At 46.2% G+C, this 21,608-nt stretch overlaps 1 protein-coding gene and 1 long non-coding RNA gene across 4 annotated transcripts in view; one reads left to right on the forward strand and one right to left on the reverse strand.

Moving 5' to 3' along the window:
* Nucleotides 1–18,444, forward strand: part of KCNJ16 (potassium voltage-gated channel subfamily J member 16) — a 31,754-nt gene extending 13,310 nt beyond the window's left edge. For both annotated transcript variants that reach the window (XM_018073375.2, XM_018073377.2), the window contains exon 2: nt 14,178–18,444. In XM_018073375.2, the coding sequence (XP_017928864.1) occupies nt 14,245–15,531 (1,287 nt within the window). In that variant the 5' untranslated portion in view covers nt 14,178–14,244 and the 3' untranslated portion in view covers nt 15,532–18,444. The remainder of the gene's footprint in view (nt 1–14,177) is intronic.
* Nucleotides 17,064–20,471, reverse strand: LOC108639816. Of its 2 annotated transcripts, none has more exons than XR_003915835.1 (4): nt 20,308–20,471; nt 17,918–18,037; nt 17,400–17,506; nt 17,064–17,286 (listed from the first exon to the last, which is right to left on the reverse strand). It is a non-coding gene; the product is annotated as an uncharacterized LOC108639816 (long non-coding RNA). The 2 variants fall into 2 exon arrangements; XR_001920760.2 differs by having other exon boundaries at nt 20,354–20,468.
* Between the last annotated feature and the right edge of the window lie 1,137 nt (nt 20,472–21,608).

A 21,608-nucleotide genomic window follows, 5' to 3' on the forward strand; every position in this document is an offset into this window, starting at 1 on the left:
AGAAATCTCAGTGGAAAAATTCAAGTATTTCTATTTCCACTTGCAAGCCTTAAGCAGCTGTTTGACTATTAATGAAAATCCTTTTAGTTTTCCACAACTGAGAGAGAACTCTTTCCAGGAGTGGCCTGTGGTGAGATTTCTAGTGCACTCCTGCTTTGGATAGACTAAGAATATGAATCTTTTCATATTTTGTTGCCACAGCTACTTATTCTGTGAAGAAATGAGGCAATTGGTGCCTTATGCAAAAAAACCCGAGTAGCCCTCAAACAGCTTCTGTTATTCAGGTCTCAGAAAGATTTGATTTAGACTTTTTCAATGGGAGCAAGTAATTAGTGCTTTGCTTTATCTCCACCAGTCTGTTCAAAGGGAGTTAAGTGATTGGTGCAGCAGAGTTTTGGATGGAGGTGCAGTTGCCCTGGCAACAATCGGGATTGAAATCAGAACCTTTTGAGCAGCCAGTGGAATGTGGTTCCACTTGGATGACAATAGGTCAGAGCATTTTAATGGGTAAAAATGTAATCCAGTACAATAGGATTTATTGCCACTGTGACATCAGATTGACACTATTCCTGCGAGTTCTTTAGCTTGTGACAGACTTTCAACTGAAATCTGTTTAGTGGAAAAACTTGTAAAATGCCATTAATCATTTTGTTTTCCAAATCAACCAGAGCCTGTGTGTCTCAGGGGGGGTTAGAGGGAATATCTTCCAAGTGAGTGAAATTCAACCTCTCTGCACAAAGCCCTAATGAGTGGCTGTTCTGGACACAATAAATGGTTCTAAGAACTAAAGGCTTGTTTCTGCAGGGTGCTGAGTGCACTAGTCCAAGTCCATTGGAGAACTTCCTCACTTGCTTAATTTTATACTAGCAAAATAGTTTCCAGTGATTTCCAGGATGGTTATTCATGCTCTTAAACCTGATTGTATTCACTGACAGACAAGACCTTGCAGGATTAAGTCCTAAACTAACACTGGAAGAAAAGATTCCCTGTTCAGTGTGGCAAGGGCACGGGACAACATTTCATCCCTTCTGCTGACACTTTTCCAACTGCTGCAATAATGATCCCTTTATTCCAAAGGATCCCAGAGTTCTGTCTGAGCTAAGAAAATGCAGCCACAGCTCGGGGCAACAATGCATAGGAGCAGGACAGGAGGGTATGTTGCCTGAAACTTTAAGGAAATGGCAGTCTAGGGCACCAAAATCTGCTCCTCCACCCTGAAGCCAAAAGCACAGAAGGCTTGGGGTGTCACCAGGGACCTCTGTCACACATAGAAACCCAGAGTCACCTATTCTGGTAACACAACAGCAGAAATGGCCCTTAACACTCATCACAGGTGGGTGCCCTGTGAACCTTTCACCAATTTTCCTGTCAAACAGACGCAGGTCACTCTCATTCATTTGGTTTTAATACGAAAAGCAGATTTTTCTCAATGGTGTGGCTGGTGCCATGCACATCCTTTCATTGTTGCTTTTACAACAATAAAGCTCCAAGCCCGTAACTGTTCCTCTCCTGGCAATTAGCTGTGGAGAACAATCGAGCCAGACAATGACACGACCTGCTTCTTGTCTTCCTCAATGGGAAATGGGCTCTGAGTTCTGTGAGGACGTTCATAAACAGCCAAGGCAGGGAGTGACCTCAGAGCCGCGTTTTACACGGGAGAACAAAGAGATCCCAGGCCCTGATTTGAAAAACACCCCGAGAACCAAACCAGTGGTGCAATATCATAATTCCCAACCCGCTTCAGGGCGTTGCTGGAAGCCACTCACAGCCCCTGAACACAAACACAGCCCCTCTCTGGCTGTCAGAGCTCGCACACCGTGTTTGTAACTTCGGGATGTAACTTCACCTCTGCAGCGTCCACGAGGGCTGGACATCCATCCCCGCTCCTTCCCGTGGACATTCCCGCTCTCTGAGCTCCTTCCCATTGTTACAGCACTCCTGGCTCCCTGCCAGCACCTTTGAGGTCTCCTTTTTGCTCTCCTCTACCTGCACTTTCTCCCCCGAGCCTCAGCAGCGCCGCGGTTGCCCCCAAACTAAAGACACCCGAGTGGTGGGGCTTGTTTTCCATGTTTGTTTTTTTTTTTTTTTCTGTGGGAAACACCACTCCGTGCTTTTCACAGGCTTCATCTCCCCGGGATCTGTTCCTTAGGGGTGCCCATGGCTTAGCACCATACGGAATGTTCCCGAGGAGGGAGGAATGCCACCGGGCCGAGCTCGTGATCCGGGGCTGGTCAGGCCTTTGCTGGTGATTTGAGGGTTAGTTAATCACCTTTGACTTTTTGAACAACTCTGGCTCAGTGGCTTTAAAAGCGAGGCTTTAACTCGGTTTTGATCAGTAAAAACAGAACTGAAAATGACCCAGGGAAAATACAGGGTAAAACATCTCCCACTCAGGCTGTGTATATTGCTTTTGAGCTTAATTTTAATTTTGTTGACCAATCATTTATACAACTCCCGGCTAATTTGGAGTGGATCAGGGGGCAGTGGAGGTAAATTTCAAAGCAGAGTGACATTCTCTTTAGTCATGCTCTTGTCTCTGACGACAGCACCCCTGTAAAGTTAATGTGTAATAAATGAGACTGTTATTTCATGGGTCCGTAGCACCTACGAGGCAAAAGAGCAAAGCTGTTTCTCAAAACATGGCAATTGCTTTGGCAATAAAAATCAACCCTACTGCAGCCTAGATATCTTCGTTTCTGGAGTGTTGACATTTGTAATGTAGCAGATTTTTATTTGATGTATTTTTGTTAACACGGCCTCGATAAGATCTGCTGCTTGTTCGCAGTGTTTGCCTTCGAGAAGTGAAACAGGAAAAACACGGCTGACTGAGCAGGTTCTTGACAAACATCTTGGAACGAGCTGAACCTCCCTAAGTAGCTCCCTCACTCAGTAGTGCTGAGTGAAAATATTCCACACAAAGGGCAACCACAGAGGCCCAGGTCACAGACCATGAGGGAAACACAGACACCCTCTCTGCAGGTCACTGGAAGACAAAAATCCTATTTGAAAAAATTCCTTAAATTCAGTTTTTTAATTAAAGACAACATTTACATTTTATATAATATATATATATTTATATATAATATTTATAATATAAATAATAACATTTATTTATAATATATAATATTTATATATATAATATTTATTTGTGGGTTTTTTTTAATACTTATATATCTTTATGTATTTGTGTGAGTTGTTTTTTTTTTAAATGAGTGCTGCCATTTTTGGAAACAGATTTGATATTTTGAACGAAAAAAATAATGTATTAACTACCCCTGAGGCAGCTGAGGGATTTGCTGATAAATTCATTATGGTGGGACTGAGACACCAGCCTGTTGCATTCCTCCAGTGTTTCATGGCAAAACCTTCAACAAGTATTTTTCCTCTCTGGCTCCAGCCTCAGGAAGATTTGCAACAGGCTTATATTAATTCTTATTAGGCTTATATTAATTCTTATTAGTGCTTCCAGTTAAACCAAATATGTGCATGACTGTTTTTCTTAGATTTAACCCCAGTATCTCAGCTCTCAGGATGTCCTTATCCCACGTGCCTGAGCTGGGATTCCTCTCAAGCCCTTCAGAAGCTGAAGGACCTGCCTGTGATCGAAGGGTCCATTCCATGGGGACCCCGGGGGAGAAGTTTGGGATTTACTGACAAACCAGGTTTGACATACAGAGATTGAAACACGGGTACAAAAATAAAGAAAATAGGAAATTGCATTAAAAACAGTGGTAGTCGTCAACACAAATTAAATAAAGGGCAAGGTTTAAGGGTTTTCAGCATCATGAAAAGTCTCTTTTTAAACTGTGTGAGGCAGATTGTGAAAGCCATTTCCAGTGTCTCTGCAATTAATGGCACATGCACAGGAAAGCAAGAACACAGCAAGGAAAAAAACTACCTTCAGTTACCTCTGAGAACTCAGAATATGCCCAAAAGACAACTCTGAGTGAGAAGACATGGAAAAATAGTAGGATTAGATGTGAGAAATGCTGATAGAGAGGTGATAGATTGCTCCAAAAGAATGGGCTCTTGGTAATCACTCAGGGTGTCAAATATTGGTGAAAATACTAAGAAGGATCTTAAGAATGAAGCACTAAACCTGTCTGATTTTGGATAGAGTGGAGAGGAGAAGTTTGTAAATGGAGTCATAGATGATGAATAAAGCTCCCCCCATTAAATATTTGATCTGGGCCACCACTGAAGAGCAGGTACTGGCATTAATTAAACTCAACTTTGATTTAGGATGAATGTTCCCATTTTTAGAGGAAAGATTAACTTGTCTAGTGATGTTTTTTAAAGGTGGGGGAGAAGAGACAAGGTTTTAAAGGAGATTCTTCCTGTCATCATATATCTTAAAATTGAATTGCTGTGCCCAGATACTCCCTCAGGTGATCCGGAATAAGCTGTGGAACAGCTCCAGGAGCCCAGACACGAAGTTATGCAACCCACACACTGAGGTAAAAAATAATACCCCTAAGTATACATCCCAAACTCCCAGATACACGTGATTTTCCACTTCCACATCATTTCAATCATCTGACTTGCAAAACACCAAGATCCTGTAAATTAGAGCTCTGAACTTGGAAGGGGGGTGACAGCTGGAAGCAGGAGTGGTCGGCACCACACTGAGTGTGAGGGCTGAGGAAACAACTCCTGGGTTCCAGAGGAACCACGTGGAGCTGTGCTGGGACAGCTGAGGAGGGTGGATGCACAGAGGTTCAACCATCTGCTCCTCAAGGAGTTGAAAGTCACCTGTGACAGGGTGACCCCACTCCCGAATTTCCTACAGAACCCGGCGGAGTAGAGGAGCCACGTGGAAACAAAGCATTCTGCCAAATCTGCCACCAGAAAAAAAAATGAAAAAAAAAAAAAAAGAGAAAGAAAAGGAGGTTTCACAAAGCCCTTGTTTCTTAGAAAGTGTTGCTGCAGTTCCAGCAGGCCAGGCCAATTCCAGAGGGCAGCGATGGATTCCACCCGCGGTGATACCGAGAAACCCACCGGCCGCCTCTGATCCGAGGCAGGGAACCAGAGACAGCCCCTGTGCTCGGTTCAGCAGGGTTTGGATCAGCCCTCGGATCTCTGAAACCCTTTAATACATTTCACAGGCTTTTTTAAGAAGTGGTGACATGCACAGCCCAGCAAACGTGGGAGCCTGTTGGGGTTTGGATGGAAACTCGGGATGCGGGGCAGGACTCGGGGCCTTGGCAGAGCAACTCCAGCTGCAGGATGTGCTTGAGCAGGAGGGAGAGATTGTGGTGGATCAGAGGTGGATTTCTGCTGCATCTATATTCACAAATGAAAGGAAAGTCACACAAAGCTGCTCAGAAAAGTAGATTGTGATTCTTGACCCCGGGACTGATGGATAAATTAACTTCTTGAAGGGCAGGGTTTGATTGCCTGATTTATCTGAGTGTCAGTCACAGCATTTTCTGCTGCCTTTCCTAAGGAAAAAAAAGCACTGATACACTTTTTGATTTGACATGTAGCTAATACTTATCTCAAAGTCTTTTTAATATCAGTTTAGAAATCTGAGTCAGCAGCTTTTTTGAGGACTTCCTAAAAATTAGATCATAGTGGACATGATTAATTTTATTTACATGATTTTTTTAACTTTTATTTTTACTTCTCCCTTCCATTTCCTCAAAGAAGTAATGCAAAATGTTTTCTCTGTTAGACCTTATGTTAGTTTTGAAAATGTGAAGCCTTTGGTGATTTAATTGTCATTTGGGATATTTCGTTATGTGGGATGAGACAGTTTCTGAGTTTTATAGTGGAATTCCTGCTGGGGTCAGGAGGTAAAGTTGAGATCAGTAGTAACTTGGAGGTGTTCCTGTCTGCCCTGGGTAGCAGAAGTCAATAAGTGGAGTCAGGCTGCATCTTAGGGACGTTTCTACAAGGGTTGGGGAAGGAAAAAAATAAATCAGAATCCTCAGGCTTCCTCCTCACAGCTTCTTTCTGTCATCTGTCAAACAGAGCTCACACATTCACTTGGGATTCAGTTTTATCCCATTCCTTACATGAAATACAGGAGCCAAGGCACCTGATCCAGCACAAGGCTGCCCATTGTGGGAGCTGCAGCCTGTGGAATGGGCAGGATTAAACCCTGCACAGGTAATTTTAGAGCTTCTCTGGTCTCTGCAGCCCCTTTGGTTACAGGCAGACAACCTGTCCCCCTCTCAGGGGTCTGTGCTGGGTGTGCAGGACCAGGGAGCTCTGCAGGGCTAAATCCGACCCCACAGGTACTGCCCTGTGTCTGCACCTCATTCCACAGGCACACCTGGGCACACCTGAGCACAGAACATGCTTAAACACAGAACATATCTGAGCACAGAACATACCTGAGCACAGGACACACCTGAACACACCTGAACACAGAACATACCTGAGCACAGAACACACCTGAACACGGAACACACCTGAGCACAGAACATACCTGAACACACCTGAGCACAGAACATACCTGAGCACAGAACACACCTGAACATGGAACACACCTGAGCACAGAACATACCTAAGCACAGAACATACCTGAACACACCTGAGCACAGAACATACCTGAGCACAGAACACACCTGAGCACAGAACACACCTGCACAGGCTGTGACTCCACGTTCCTGTGTCACACTGCCCTTCCCTGAGTGTTTGGTTTACAGGGTGCTCCAGAAAACAGGAAAAAGAGGAGTACAGTCCCTGCCTCAGGAAGCAGAGTTGCACAAAGTGACGTAAAGGAAACTGTCCCCGAGACTGGAAGAACCCTTTTAGAATCTCAGCTCCTGCCTGCCCCCGAATTCCTACCTCATTAATAACCTGCTGTGTTTGGGGAAGAGATATAACAGCAAATAACGGGGCTGAGGGTGTTGGCCCTGTTAGATCAAAGTGCTCAGCATTATCTAATCTGATTCTGTCATTGTTCATGACCTGCACTTACCCGCTGCTGAATTCATTGTTATATTACATCATGTCTATTAAGAGCTGCAACAAACTGTTCTCCTGTTCTCTGCCAAGGAGATCTGTTGGAAAAGTTCCTCGAGGAACGTTGCTGTGGCTCTGTGGGCTGCATGTAATCCCTGAGGGGCAAGGTGGGATGAAATCCCACTGCACACATCTGCAGAGTTCTGGGAATGGACCTTTGCTCTGTGTCAGTGAGGTCAGTGAAGACATCATGGGAAGAGAAGCAGGAGGAGGAATTTCAGGCAGGAGGAGATGCCAGTGGCCCTGTGTGGATCCAGCTGCCCTGTTCAGGTGTGGGCTGTGCTGGATGCAGGGCAGGGTCACCTCTGAGGGTGCTCCTGCACCCACCCACCACCACCCCAGGAGGGGCTGAGGTAGGAATTGCCCAGTCCATGCTCTGTGTGGTCACCCTGGTGCAGGAGCTACTGAGAGCTGAGGGTTAAAAAGAGAAAAAGACTTCTGAGAGTGAACAGTTTCAGGTTTCCCTCCTGCCAAATTCTCTGGGACAAAGAATGGCATCGAGGCCCGAAATCAGGAGCCTCAAGTTGCCAGCACTTTCCATTTCTTATGTATTTCAGTGTTTTCATGGCTTGTTCCTGCTGAAACCATGCAGTGCTTGCAGTGCAAATAAATTAAAATAGACATTTTCAGCTTTCTATAGGTTTTGGAAAGTGCTCTGATTGGTATGCAGGGGACTGGTTCCCTTTGAACCTGTCCTGTGTCTCCAAAACAGGCCACCAGCCTTCATCAGGGAGCAACTTCTCTAACTTTAAGGGGAGAAACTTCTTTCATTTCTTTTTTATTGGTTTTTTTTTAAGGAGATCTGGTTTCACTTAGATGAATTAAATGTCGATGTATCTGTTGCTGTGAGTTGTTCCAGTGTAGATCACAGCACTATTGCAGGACTTTAAAGTCTGTGCAAAGCTCTGCTGCTCTGTGCTGTCTGTGTCTGCCTTTTAAAATGTTCAATAAACCCTTTGATATTGATACTTTAGGTCTTATCTCTTTATGGAGGCATTGAGGAAGAAGTCTAAGAAATAAACACTCTTTTTTTTCCAGCTCTGAGATCAGCCTGTTATACTCATAGAATGCTTTGGGTTGGAAAGGACCTTAAAGACCACCTAGTTCCAACCCCAAGGTTTTCTTTTATTTCTGTATCTCCAACCTTTTCTTCTGCTGTTGAAAGGACTTTATAGACAAAATGCTGGAGAGGGCAGGTGTTACCTGTGAGGTGATGTCTGCAGAGCTGTGTGTTACAGCTTCTCAGGGTGAAGTGCAGCCCCTGCAACCTGCCCTCAGCCATCCAGGGTGAAGTGATGGGAACAACACTTTTACTTGGAGGGGGAAGTTGAGCTGTTTCAAATTTTCACTCCAGTGGCTTCAAAGACATCCCTGTGCTGTAGGAAAGGTCTGTGCCTGAAGCTCCCAGTGGGATGTGCTCCAGTCTGTACAGCCAGCACAGCTGAGAGTGCTCTGGGTCGTGCTCTGTATGGGAACCCCTCTCCTACATCCCTGCTCCCCCGAGGTCTGGCTCTGGGGTCAGTTTGGGGGATTTTGGATTCCCCCCTTCCCTTGCAGAGATGCCCTCTGGTGACCTGGGAGGGTCTGAGCCGACATGGCAAACATTAAATATGTTGGCTTCACCCTCAGAGTAGGGTTAGGTCAGATATGGGGAAGAAATCCTTCCCTGGGAGGGTGGGGAGGCCCTGGCACAGGTTGCCCAGAGAAGCTGTGGCTGGTCCATCCCTGGAAGTGTCCAAGGCCAGGTTGGACAGGGCTTGGAGCAGTGGAAAGTGTCCCTGCCCAGGGCAGGGGTGGAAGGAGATGAGCTTTAAGGTCCTTCCAATCCAAACCATTCTGGGATTCTATAAAAAACCTCACTTGTAACATAAATTGCTTATCAGGCTCTCAGACCTGACCTGTTGGAGACAAATAATATCAGACACTTCCTGACACTGTGAACATCACTGCTCTTTTTTCTATTGCCAGAGGAGGCAAGTGAAAGCCTTGACATCATAAAGACAAGATCTTGTGGGCCAAGGGTGATCAGACTCACCAACCAAGAAGGCAGGAGACTTACAAGCAGGTTTTATATGTCCTGGAGCAACCCTGTGAGCAAACACCTCCCTGGGGTGATTATACAGGAGAGACCAAAGGGGGAATCCTGATATGTGCCAGCTCTGCTCTGGGTGGTGCAGATCAGAAGCAGAAAGGCTGGCTGTAAATATTAGAAGAAATGTCCCTTTGCAAGTGAAAGGAAGGAAGGAAGGAAAGAAAGAAAGAAGGAAGAGTTTCAATGTTGTCCTACAGTAGATTTGTTTAGATTTTGTGGGTGGTGGGTTGTTGTTGGTTTTTTTTTTTAAGGGACAAGTATTTGGGTCAATTCCAAAGCAGCTCAGAATTGTCACATTTCTGGTCTCTGAGCTGAAAGTCTTCCAGGGTTACACAACAATGACTAAAGCTGGAAACCTTTCAGACCATTTCCAAAACGCAGGAGGAAACTGAGGTGATTGCTAAACCAACCCTAGAGAGAGAGAGAGAGAGAGAGAGAGAGAGACATCCACTTCCATGTGTGTGGGGTTGGAGGGAGCACCCAATTTCACGTGGAGGTTTCCAGTTGTTTTCTTTTTGATTTAATCTCAGAACAGAATTATTCTGGAACCGAGATCTTCACATTGTTTTGCTTAATGTTTTACAAACAGGCTGTTGACTGAAGTTGTCACCGAACAAGAATTCACTCCTATTGTTTACATAATGGGAAAACAGAGTCATAAAAGGGGTGTAGCAGCAGCTTGTTAGGTATTAGGCTAAGGTGCAACAGGGATTATCCTCACAAAACTCTGAGCCCTAAACTCAAAATGCCAGGATTAAACTGACACGTTACATTTAGTGAAAGTCTTTGAAAGGCTAAACTTGATGTTTCAGGCTTTTAAGTGACTCGTTCTGAGCTGACAACCAGGAGTTCAGGTTGTTCTGGTACAGCTGTTCTGTTCAAGAGGAACTAGAGGAAAACATGAATATGATAAAAAGGGGCTGCTCCTGCTGCTGTTTGCTTCGTGCAGCTCCTCACTGGGTGTAAGCAGGTGTTGGCTTTGCTCCTGTTTCTGCCACTGTGATGCTTTATGAGCTTTGAAATACAGGGATTTCCTTCCCCTCCTCCTCCCAGTTGGAATTGGGGTGGAATTTTTAAAGAATACAAGTTTGGAGGGATCAATATGCAGACCCCATGAACACAGGTCTCCAGAGCAGTTCTGTGTCTCCCTGAGCATATTTCAGAATCCAACACATTAAGATCATGGCTTTGGCTTAGATAATTAAGAATAAATGACTTTCTGAACTCTGAGTCTGATACATATATATTTTAAAAGAACTTCTGAACCCTCTCTGCCATTTACCCTGAAGAAATCTTTGAGATTTCTCTGTTTCTGTCTCCCTGCTGCCCAGTCTGGCTTCCCTGCTCCATTTTTATCTCTGATAAGCTTCTATTTGGAGGGGGGGGATAAATTTATAAGGATGGTTAGGAAATGTACTGCAAATTTCAGCGGTGCTGAAATGCAAGGGGAGGCTCATGATGTGTACAAACACGCCCAGAAATACAAGAAAAAACTCACAGAAAGTAAAAGCAAGACAAACCAAGGGGAGGGTTGATGTGTCAGCGTTAGAGGAAGGTGAAAATGCTTCTTGGCAACATCTGAGAACCATTTGCAGACTGATCCAGGAGCTCCAGTGAGTAGAGAATGCTTTTAAATCCTCCCCCACCCCCTTTGTTAATCTTTACCAGCTAGTCAGACCTTTAATGTAATTGTGTGGCTTTCTTAGGGATGAGGGAAATATTTCCCTTTTGAAAAATAAGGTGTTGGAAAGGTTGAAGGTTGAAGGTCTAAGGTTGAGGTTCCTAAGTCTGGCTGTAAGTCTGTGGTCCTTGGTGATGATAATGGTCTTCAGACTGTTCTGCAGAGGTCAGTGTGTGTCAGCAGAGTGAGAGAGGAACATTCCCCTCTCCTCTGGAACAGGGAAATCACGTGCCTGTTTAATGGTGTGAAGGACAAACCATAACAGCGACTTACATAATTACAAACATTGAAGGGTGGGTGTTTGGGCTTCAGTGTCCTGAGCAACACCAGGCAATGCAAAAGACTCATTAATTATGATGCATGATTATTATTGCACTTGGGAGCTTTTAGGAGGTAGCCTGGAAAGGTTCTGACTTGGTTTGCCTTTCAGTCTTACCTTTACCCAAAATACTGGGCATTATTTTTTCGATGTTTTTGAGAGGCTGTGGAGGTTTTTTCCTTAAACCTTTGGAGCACATGTGGGATTTTAGGTTGTCTGGGGCACTGTGCAATGTCAAATGGCTCTGAGCAATCCAGTTTTCAACATGACAGTGAAAGACTAACTCAGATCCTGGGAGCAATGTATGTCTGTCAACACTGTTCTGCACTGGTTCCTTTTGACTCCATCCAACCTCAGGGCTGGATTATGTGGGTTTGGTTTAGGCAGCTCTGCATCGTGTTCTATTTCTTTTTGCAGACATAATTTTGATTGTTTTGCAAAATCCAACCACCTACATGGCTTTGTATACCAGCCAAAAACTCACCACAGACATCCATGAGCATATACATGTCACTGCAACCTGTTCCTGGGAGAGACCCTAAATAGAGTTCCTAAAGCAAGGTGCCCCACAAAGTTGTCTCTTGTGTGTGACAGAGGAGCATAAATTCGGAGTGGCCTTTGCCACACTGTCAAATATGTCACAATCATGATTTTTGCCAGCACCACCAAAATCTAAACACCATTTTTGAAACAGGATGATTTTCTGCTGGCAACCCCAGGGAGAGGGGAATCCACTCAGGAGTCTCTGGTTCGTGAAGTTTAGTCCCTTTTAGAGTTCCAGGATGTTTGGGAGTGTTTTTAAGGAACTTTAGTTTGAATCAGTCAATAAGAAAACCAGTGCAATCAGAGAATATCCCGAGCTGGGAGGGACCCACAAGGATCATCCAGTCCCAATCCTGGCCCACCAAAATGGGATTGTCCAAATGCTCCTGGAGCTCTGGCAGCCTCGAGGCTGTGACCATTCCCTGGGGAGCCTGTTCAGTGCCCAGCCACCCTCTGGGGGAAGAACCTTGTCCTGAGATCCAACCTAAACATTCCCTCAGGTCCTGCCCCTGGTCACCAGAGAGAAGAGGTCGGTGCTGCTCCTCCACTGCTCCTCACGAGGATGTTTTTTATTTAAGATTACATTGGCTCCTGAGTACAATTTGCTTCATTTTCACACCTCACATTATGAGGCCCTTAAAACAAAAAACAAACAAACAAAAAAAGAAAACCAAACCAAAAAACACCAACCCAAACAACTCAGCAATTTCCAGTTGTTGTTTGTTGTTAAATATGACATATAAAATGTTAGGTCAAGCGTCTTCAGCACACCAGGCTACAGTGTTTGTTTAAAGCTATGAGTAAAGCAAGTCATATGAATGTTTCCAAAGACTGTATTCCAAGAAGTATTTTTGGAAACATTAATGTTGTGTTTTTTAATGAAGGCCACATTCTGAGGCTACGACACCATATGTCACATTCATTTCTGGGCTGGAAAAAAAAAAAGAAAAAAAAAAGAGAGAGAGAAAAAGAAAAGAAAAAAGAAATGGAAACTATGTTTGGCTTTTAAGTGTTTTTGGACTGGTGTCTCTGCATGCTTGTCATTGTTCCTTGGATGAGAGGAGAGTTCTTGGTCTGTTAATCTAGTCCATCCAATATATATTACACTCCATGGGCCTGACTCTCCTCTGCCTAGAAGTGTGTGCAGTCATTTATACTCAGCAAAGTGAACGAAGACCTGAGGGGAAAAAAACTGCCACTAGGAAAGTTGGTTTTCCTTAAATTCATTTTCCATGAACGTTTTGGCTTCATTGGAAACCTGTGTCTGAAGCTTGACTTTTCAGGCTTCGAAACCAACTTGAAAATGGGAAAGGTACTTGTCGTTTTTCCATTGAAAACTTGCAACTTTTGGAAGAATAATGACAGAGTTTCCACAAAAATATTATTTTTTTTTCTTCAGAAATATCAGTGAGAGGCATGAAACTTGTAAAAAAAAATTTGAATTGTTCTACTGTGTCCCCATCACTTCTGACTGGTCGGTGTTTAGGTTGGGATGTGGTGGAATGAGCTGGAGATCTGCAGGAAAAGGGTTTGCCTTTCTCAGTGCTGTATCCTATGAATAATTCACAAGCGTCCTGTAAATGATTTTTTTCAGCTAAATCTTTCCTTTTTTTAAACTGGATTCCAGGTGATGAGGTCTCAATTTCTAACATAACTTTTTGTTATTAGCCACTAAACATATGGCCCAGAACTGCTCGAGTTCATGTGGTTGCAATCTGCAACAACATCCATTTCTTCTCTGCTCTGACAGAGGAATCTCCTAATTCCCATCACTTCCGAAATTTATGTCACCCCCAACTTTTATTAACACACTGCATGTTTGCTTAGAACACATTAATCAAAATTTAAATATTTTTGGCAGCTGGATGTTTTTTTGTTTGCCTTAGGGAACTATTGGAGAGGGTTTCCAGGACCCCAGAGAGGTTTCTTTTTTCATTTGAAATGTAAATGATTTTTTACAAATTGAACAAATATGTCTCTGCAGCACCAGCCCAATAAAGTTCACATTCATGACCAGGTTTTTCTGGGCAATACTGAAATAAAAATAATGACGAGTGATTGTGTGTTTGATTCATTTTCTGCTTGAAAACCATTAGCACTGAACTTGCCTGCCCATGTTACTGAAGTCTTACATCTAAATGAGAGGTTTCTCCCAGGCATTTCTGCCAGTGGAGGAAAACAAGCAAAATTACAACAGGCAATTAACTGCCTCAAATATTTGGCCAACTTTAAGAGGGTTTGTGGTTCCTGTGATTTTTCAGGAGAGCCCATCCTGATTTGAAGGTTACTTCATGGGATCATTAGAAGAAATTCTCATAGTGGGGTCACTAGAAAAGTTTTTGATTTCAAAATCAATTAGGATTGATAAGGACATTTCTAACTACTTGACTTTCTTGCTGCCTCATATTTCCAGGTCTGTTTTTGAGAGCTGTTGTGTAATGAATGTCAGAGTCTGTACTCTTAAAAGAATTGCTTGTGATGGCTGTGGAGTGAATGTGCTTGGATTTGGGGTTATGCAGTTCTGCCCCAGGAAATTGAGGCAAAAATGAACTTTCTCTTTTGTTTCATAGGTTTCCAATGAACAAAGAAAACAAATAACCCCAAGTGTGTCCTGTCAACTGATGCCACGAGGCAGAAATGAGGAAGATGACAGACCAGAGTGGTTCCTACAGGCCCGTGAGCATCCAGGGAAATAAGGTCAGCTATCGAGGCACTTGTCAAGAAAGGCCAGAAAAGGGGGTGAAGAGGCTGCAGAAGCGGTTCCTCCACAAGGATGGCAGCTGCAATGTCTACTTCAAGCACATCTTCGGGGAGTGGGAGAGCTACGTGGCGGACATCTTCACCACGCTGGTGGACATCAAGTGGCGCCACATGTTCGTGATATTCTCCCTGTCCTACGTGCTCTCGTGGCTGTTCTTCGGGCTGGTGTTCTGGCTCATAGCCATCCAGCACGGGGACTTGTTCAGCGACGAGGGGACCACGCCCTGTGTCGCGAGCGTGCACAGCTTCACGGGGGCGTTCCTGTTCTCGCTGGAGACGCAGACCACCATCGGGTACGGGTCCCGCTGCGTCACCGAGGAGTGCTCGGCCGCCATCCTCGTGGTGATCCTGCAGTCCGTGCTGAGCTGCATCATCAACACCTTCATCATCGGGGCGGCCCTGGCCAAGATGGCCACGGCTCGGAAGAGGGCTCAGACCATCCGTTTCAGCTACTACGCCGTGGTCGGCCTGAGGGACGACAAGTTTTGCCTCATGTGGCGCATCGGCGACTTCCGGCCCAACCACATGGTGGAGGGGTCCGTGAGGGCTCAGCTGCTGCGCTACAAGGAGGACAAGGAGGGCAGGATGACCATGGAGTACAGGGACCTGAAGCTGCTGAACGACCAGATCATCCTTGTCACCCCGGTGACGGTTGTCCACGAAATCAACAGTGAGAGCCCCTTGTACGGCCTGGACAGGAAGGCCCTGGCCAAGGACAACTTTGAGATCTTGGTCACGTTCGTCTACACGGGCGACTCCACGGGAACCTCCCACCAGTCCCGGAGTTCGTACATGCCCGGGGAGATCCTCTGGGGCCACAGGTTTAACGATGTCCTGCACGTGAAGAAGAAATACTACAAGGTGGATTGCTTGCAGTTTGAGGAGACCACCGAGGTTTATGCCCCTCACTGCAGTGCCATGCAGCTGGATCGGAAGGAGCAGGAGTGGAACCGAGCCGAGAAGACACGGCAGAAAGAAGCAGAGTCATCAGCACTGGAGATCAAGACATTTAGCACCACCCAAAAGTCATTCAGTGCTGTTGCCCTGGTCACCAGCTGTGAAGAGCCAGAAGACCCAGTGACAACTGTCACACCTTCTGCAGAGGTTTCTTACCGAAAAGCAGCCGTGACCCTGAGCAGGCTCTCCATAGAGTCCCAAATCTAGCTCTGACTGCAATTAAAGTCACTCCCAACAGATCCTCCCATGGTAGAATGCAAACAATGAACTCATGTGCACAAGTATTAACGTCACAGACCTCGCTGACAGCATGCCCACAGTGCTGAGCTGTGAGGAGGAGCTTCTCACTGGTCTGGGGGGGTATCAGTGACAGAACAGCTCCCAGTTGGGTTTTTAGGGAGCTGCTGCACTTGAGCAAACTCACTGTAAACTTCACTACCCTGCAGGGTTGGACTTACCCAGAGACAGATAATGACCTTGGCAGGGAGCAAAAACAATGCACTGTGCCCTCGAGGTCAGACTTTTCAAAGCTGCCTAATTTGTTTGGAAAACCAGTTCCCAGTCTCTCTAAGAGGCTCTGAAACTCCACCATCCCAACAAACCATTTCTCTCCAGCAGTTCAGACAAAACCCACATCCCAGGGTTCTGCTGGGGAATCTGTGGGGCTGTTCTTCACAGGAGGGAGTGAACTGGGAAGAATAACTGACCCCAGTGTTACTGGGTGGCTTTGGAAACCTGCCTGTGCCCTGCCTAGTCCTGTGGGATCCGCAGTGGGATCCTGGAGAGCTTTTCCACGAGCCATTCCCAGAAGTGCTGATCTCTCAGCATCTTGAGGGTCGTGGGATATCAGCTGGCTCGGGGCTGTGGGGAGGCTCTGGGACGTGGCTCTGGTGGCTCAGAGGGTTGGCCAAGCTGCCTCACGTGCACTGATCAGAAATCAAAAGAAAACCTCCAGCCTGAAACCAGCAAAATCACATTGAGCCTCAAGGAGAGGATCGTGTGTTTAGAGTGAGCTGTGCAATATTTGATATCAAAGCATCTTTCATTTCATTTTGCTTTTCTTTTTAGTATATTGTGCTTCTTGGAAAAGGCAAAAATCAATCTGGAGAGCAAACAGGGTGATTTTGTCAAAATGAGATATGTTTATCTCCAATTGCTGTGTAAAAATGATCCTTCACAGAGAAATTCAACACACTCATCTATCAGCTCAATTTGGAAAAAAAGGAGAGTTGATGCTCTGAAGTTGGCTGTAACATGGAAGTTCCATGCTCTGTAATTGTTTAATAAGCAATATCTCATGGTGCTTTCTCCACCTGATGATTACAGTTAATTTGCATTATGTTTAATTTTCATACTAATGTAAAATAATTATTTTACCACCACTGAGTTGGTGGGGTTTGTCTCACCTGACCTCAGCTGCAAAGAAATCCAGTGTTTGCCTGCTGGTCGAGGCTCCCTGTGGTTACTGGACCTCCTCTGTCCTCACAGGGGAGCTCATCCCACCTTACTCTGGCTTTTTAGGGAGCTGCAGGCATTCCCACTTATCCTGGAAAAGTTCATCCCTCTCCATTTGTTGCTGAAGGAGATGAGACGACTGTTGTGGAAATGCTGGCTAAGTTTAGGCTGCTAAAATTAGGTCTGACGAGTCATTCACATCATTCTGACTAATTAATTGGGTTTTTATGAGCTCTTCACATTTAATGAAGAAAAAATAGAATACTGAGTCTTTTTTCCTGAAATTTACTCCATGTAGTAACATTGCTTTATTATTTTAATGTATCTTGCATTTCTCTTTTGCTGGCACATCATCCCTTCAGGTAAAACTGAAACCTGGAGGGATTTGGTTATTCCAAAGATCATTATTTCACGTGCTGATTCACCAGCAGCATCCATCTACAACAGCAGTAGAAAACATCTTCTTCAATCCTGGATTTGAGCACTGGCAGACATTGGGGAAATAGTCTAAAAAAAAATGGGAAGGAATGTAGGAAAATGTATGAGGGTCTCAGTACTTATGTGGTGTTGGAAAAAAAAAACAACCCCATCCGGATTGTATAAAATAGAATATAACCTACAAGACATGGGAAATAATCCTTCCACACTCCTCTGGTCTTGGCTGGGTTGATTTATTCCATGTTGGGCACCACATTTTGGGAAAGACATGGAGCAATTTGAAGAGAATCTGGAGATGTAGAAAACAGGTTGTTAAGGAAGCAGGGAAATGACTTAAAGTGTTTCAGTCCTAAAGGGAGTCGGGAAACACACAGTTCTCAAACACAGAATTGCAGTTTGAGAGAGGGACAATCTGGTGCATGGTGGGTAGGGCAGGAAAACATGGGATTAAACTGGAGACAAAAGGATTGGAGTTAATTAGGAAATGGTGTCACAGAGGAGGTGAAGCAGTGACGGAGCTCTGGGGTGTGTGACCTCTGTGGTGGCTCTCGGGAACCTGATGGAGAAAACACTGCCAGGACTGAGGCAGGAAGCATCCAGGTGCATCCAGAGCTGATCAGTGGGTTGGGAGCTGTGGTGAAACACCAGAATCCTCCCCCTCTTCCACAGGGTGCTCCTTGGAGCTTCCAAAAGCCAATACCTTGGGTTGAAGTTCAGCAGCTTCTTCCCAGCCACCCAGAGGCAGGAACTGGCAGTCCTGGCTGGAAGTTGCTCTCCCTGTTCCCGACTTTTCCACAAAATTCACCAGATGAAGCAAAATCTTAACAACAAAGAGCAAACACAAACCACTTTGCATTGGACTCCTGACTCATGATTATAAACTGCATTGGGTTATTTTCCCTTGGAAAGGAGCACTATTGTTCCGGGTCAAGATTAATTTATGTCAAGGGGAATATAATAGGAGATTATTATATAATTTATTTTTCCAGCCTTGCTTACCACCATTCATTAAGGCCTCTGGCATCTCCTTCCCCATTATCATGTATCATTTAGTGCATATTTTTTGTGAAGTTGGTTTTCAGATGTGGGACATAATATTTATCCCCTTGTTTATCCCTTGTTTCTTACACACTGTGCAGGAGGTCTGAACTCACTTCAGGAAATGAGGGGTACTTTTCAGGGCACGAGAAGTGTTTGTGTAGGAAATAAAAATTGCTTGTAAGCTTTTTTTTTTTAGCTCTTAAATCTTTGTTGGTTTGAGCTGGGAACCTGCAAACAAAAAGAGTTGGTGTCTGTGGTGGGGAGAGGAGGCCCAAAGTAGGGAAGGAAGAAGCATCTGACAACGGAGTCACTTCCAGGCAGACAAGAGGAAGTGGGACAGAAATGGAACCAGAACGAAACAAGAAGTTGCAGTTTTTATCTGGGCTGAAAAACGTGGATCCATGTTTCCGTGGGGCTTAAAGTCACAACACAGGGGCTGCTTCCAAAATTTAAAGCTTTTTATGGGGTGAGTCCTGGTGGCTCAGGAAATGCTGGGGGGAATTGCATGAACATCAGGCAAAACAAGTATGAATTTGAGTAGCTTTGTTTCGGGCTCATGTTACTCCCTAGAAAGCCAGGAGGTCTTGAAATTGTGATATTCACACTTAAGCAATATTTTCTTCATTCAAAACAAGACAAAGTCACCTTGAACTGTCACAAATGCGCAAGAATTTCCCACCCAGATGTGGGATAGAATCATGGAATGATTTGGGTTGGAAGGGACCTTAAAGATCACCCAGTGCCACCCCCTGCCACGGGCAGGGACACCAGGTTGCTCCAAGCCCTGTCCAACCTGGCCTTGGACACTTCCAGGGATGGGGCAGCCACAGCTTCTCTGGGCAACCTGTGCCAGGGCCTCCCCACCCTCCCAGGGAAGAATCCCTTCCAAATATCTAATCTAAAAGTCCCTGTTTTAATTTAAACCCATTCCACTTTCTCCTATCACTGTGTAAAAAGCCACTCTCCCTCTTTTTCATCATCCCACTTTAGGCTCTGGAAGGGGCTCCTGGGAGCTCCCCGGCACAGCCTGTCCCAGCGGAGCGCTCTGTGCCCAGCACTGACCCAGCCCGGGACGTTCATCTCCGTGTCCTCCATCCAGGACGGTCCCGATCCCGATCCCGATCCCGATCCCAGTCCCGATCCCGATCTCGACCCCGATCCCGATCCCCATCCCTGATCCCCATCCGGTCCAACGATCCCGATCCCGATGCCCTATCCCGGCCGATCCCGATCCCATTCCCGATCCCCACTCCCCATCCCCCCCATCACCGATCCCTATCCCGCGTCCCGATCCCGATCCCGATCCGATCCCGATCCGATCCCACATCCGATCCCCATCCCGATCCCCATCCCATCCCCATCCCGATCCCGATTCCCGGTCCCGGATTCCCGATTCCCCATCCCGATCCCAATCCCTATCCCGATCCCCATTCCCGATCCGATCCCGATCCCGTCCCCATCCCCATCCCGGTCCCGATCCCGATTCGATCCCTTCCATCCCCATCCCGATCCCAAGTCCCGATCCCGATCCCATCCCGATCCCAATTCCGGATTCCGATCCCGATCCCGGATCCGGTCCCGATCCCGATCCCGATCCCGATCCCATCCGATCCCGATCCCGATCCCGATCCGATCCGAATCCCCATCCCGGTCCCGATCCTGATTCCGATCCGTCCCGATGTCCCCGATCCCGAATCCGATCCGATCCCCGATATCCCGATCCCGATTCCCGATCCGATCCCTCTCCGGGCAGCACTCGGGCCCATTCGGCCGCCACCTCGCGGCTCTGGTGGAACTCGGGCGGCGCGGAAGCGCTCCGCGAATCATCGGCGGGACACATCGGCGACAGTCGGCGACAATCGGGCCCAAGGAACCCCCGGCCCTCAGCCCCGCCGCCACTTCTCTGCTCCAGCAGTCACTCCAGGGTCAGTTCATGCAGCGCTGCTCAGCCAGCACCCCCGAAGTGGCACAACGTGCTGTCCCATCAATGAACCCTCCAGCCATTCAGAAATAGCACCCCCCAAAAAAGCAGTGTTATAACCAGAGAACCTGTTTTCAGTGAATTCCTGGCACTGCCTGACCACCCCCAGCAAACCTGCACCCTCTGGTTTCAGATTCTGCAGTTGCCCTCTCAGGTTCAATACAGTAGATCAACCCAGAAAGGGCATTATTGTGTTATAAAATTGATTGGACGTGTCCCCCATCCAGCTGATTTATTCTATATCGTTCCTCTTTATATATAGAAGCAAAAGCTGAGAGGTGGCTCTATTTGCCAGCTTAGGTATATATAGCCAGGCCAACCTGGCTCCACTCCACCAGGAACCTTTCAAATAGGGCAATGAGCTATTTGTGGCCAAAGGGACTGACCTGGGGAGGTATCAGTGACAAGAGGCAAAGAGCTGCTTGTTTGTGTGGCCCAGGGAACATGTGTGAGTGTAGCAAGGCAATGCTGATGTTTATTATGTAAAACTACACACACAGAAGGGCTCCAAAATAGAAATGCCTTAATAATTATCTCATCTCCAGTGCCATGTCCACTTCTGGATGCACATTTTCCATCGAGCGGCTTCCTGCGTTCTCTCACGCACGGGAGTAGCTCCAATGGAACATCTGCTGCACCATCCATATCATCCTCCTCCTCCACAGCCCTTCTCCAGGCAGCGGCTGGAGGAAGCTCCACAACTGTCAGGCAGCTGCTCTGCTCTGACTACTGGGCATTGCATTTGTTCCTCGTGTTTCCCCATCTTTGATCACGAGCCTCTCAGACTTGCCTGACAGGGGAGGGGCTATTTTTGGCCTGATGTTCATGCAGCTCGATCCCTGCTTGGCCCAGGTGCCAAAATGAGCTGCTGGCCTTCATGTGACCGTGGTGCAAACCCACAGTAAGGAGGAGACTGTCCCAAAGCCTCGCCAGTGCCACTACCCTGCACTGAAATGTCTGTCCTGGGTGTCTCCAGCAGGAATTTTGACTGATAATACCTGATTGTAACAGCCATGCCCCGAGTGGGGTGTGAAAAACAGGAATTATGCATCAATGGGTAAGTTTCTTTTCAGATCTCCAACTGGAAATCAAAAAGAGCCTGGTGGGTGCACACAAGGGAAAACCTTCCTTGCCCACACAGGCCAAGGGCCTTACTCATGGGGACCCCACCAATTTCAATGGGGTGGTGTCCAGAGTGACCCGTGGTAGGATGTGAAGTGGGAAACCACATTTGGTAAGTGTTTATTGCAGTTCCTGGAATTACTCACTGTATATGCTGATTAAACCCTCCTCTCTTCAGTGATCACTTTTTCCACTCTGCTACAGGGTCTTTTTTCTCTTCCCTCCCATTTTATCCTTGCTTTTGGAG

The sequence above is a fragment of the Manacus vitellinus genome, unplaced genomic scaffold, assembly GCF_001715985.3.
Source record: "Manacus vitellinus isolate BGI_N305 unplaced genomic scaffold, ASM171598v3 scaffold_24_pilon, whole genome shotgun sequence".
NCBI lineage: Eukaryota > Metazoa > Chordata > Aves > Passeriformes > Pipridae > Manacus > Manacus vitellinus.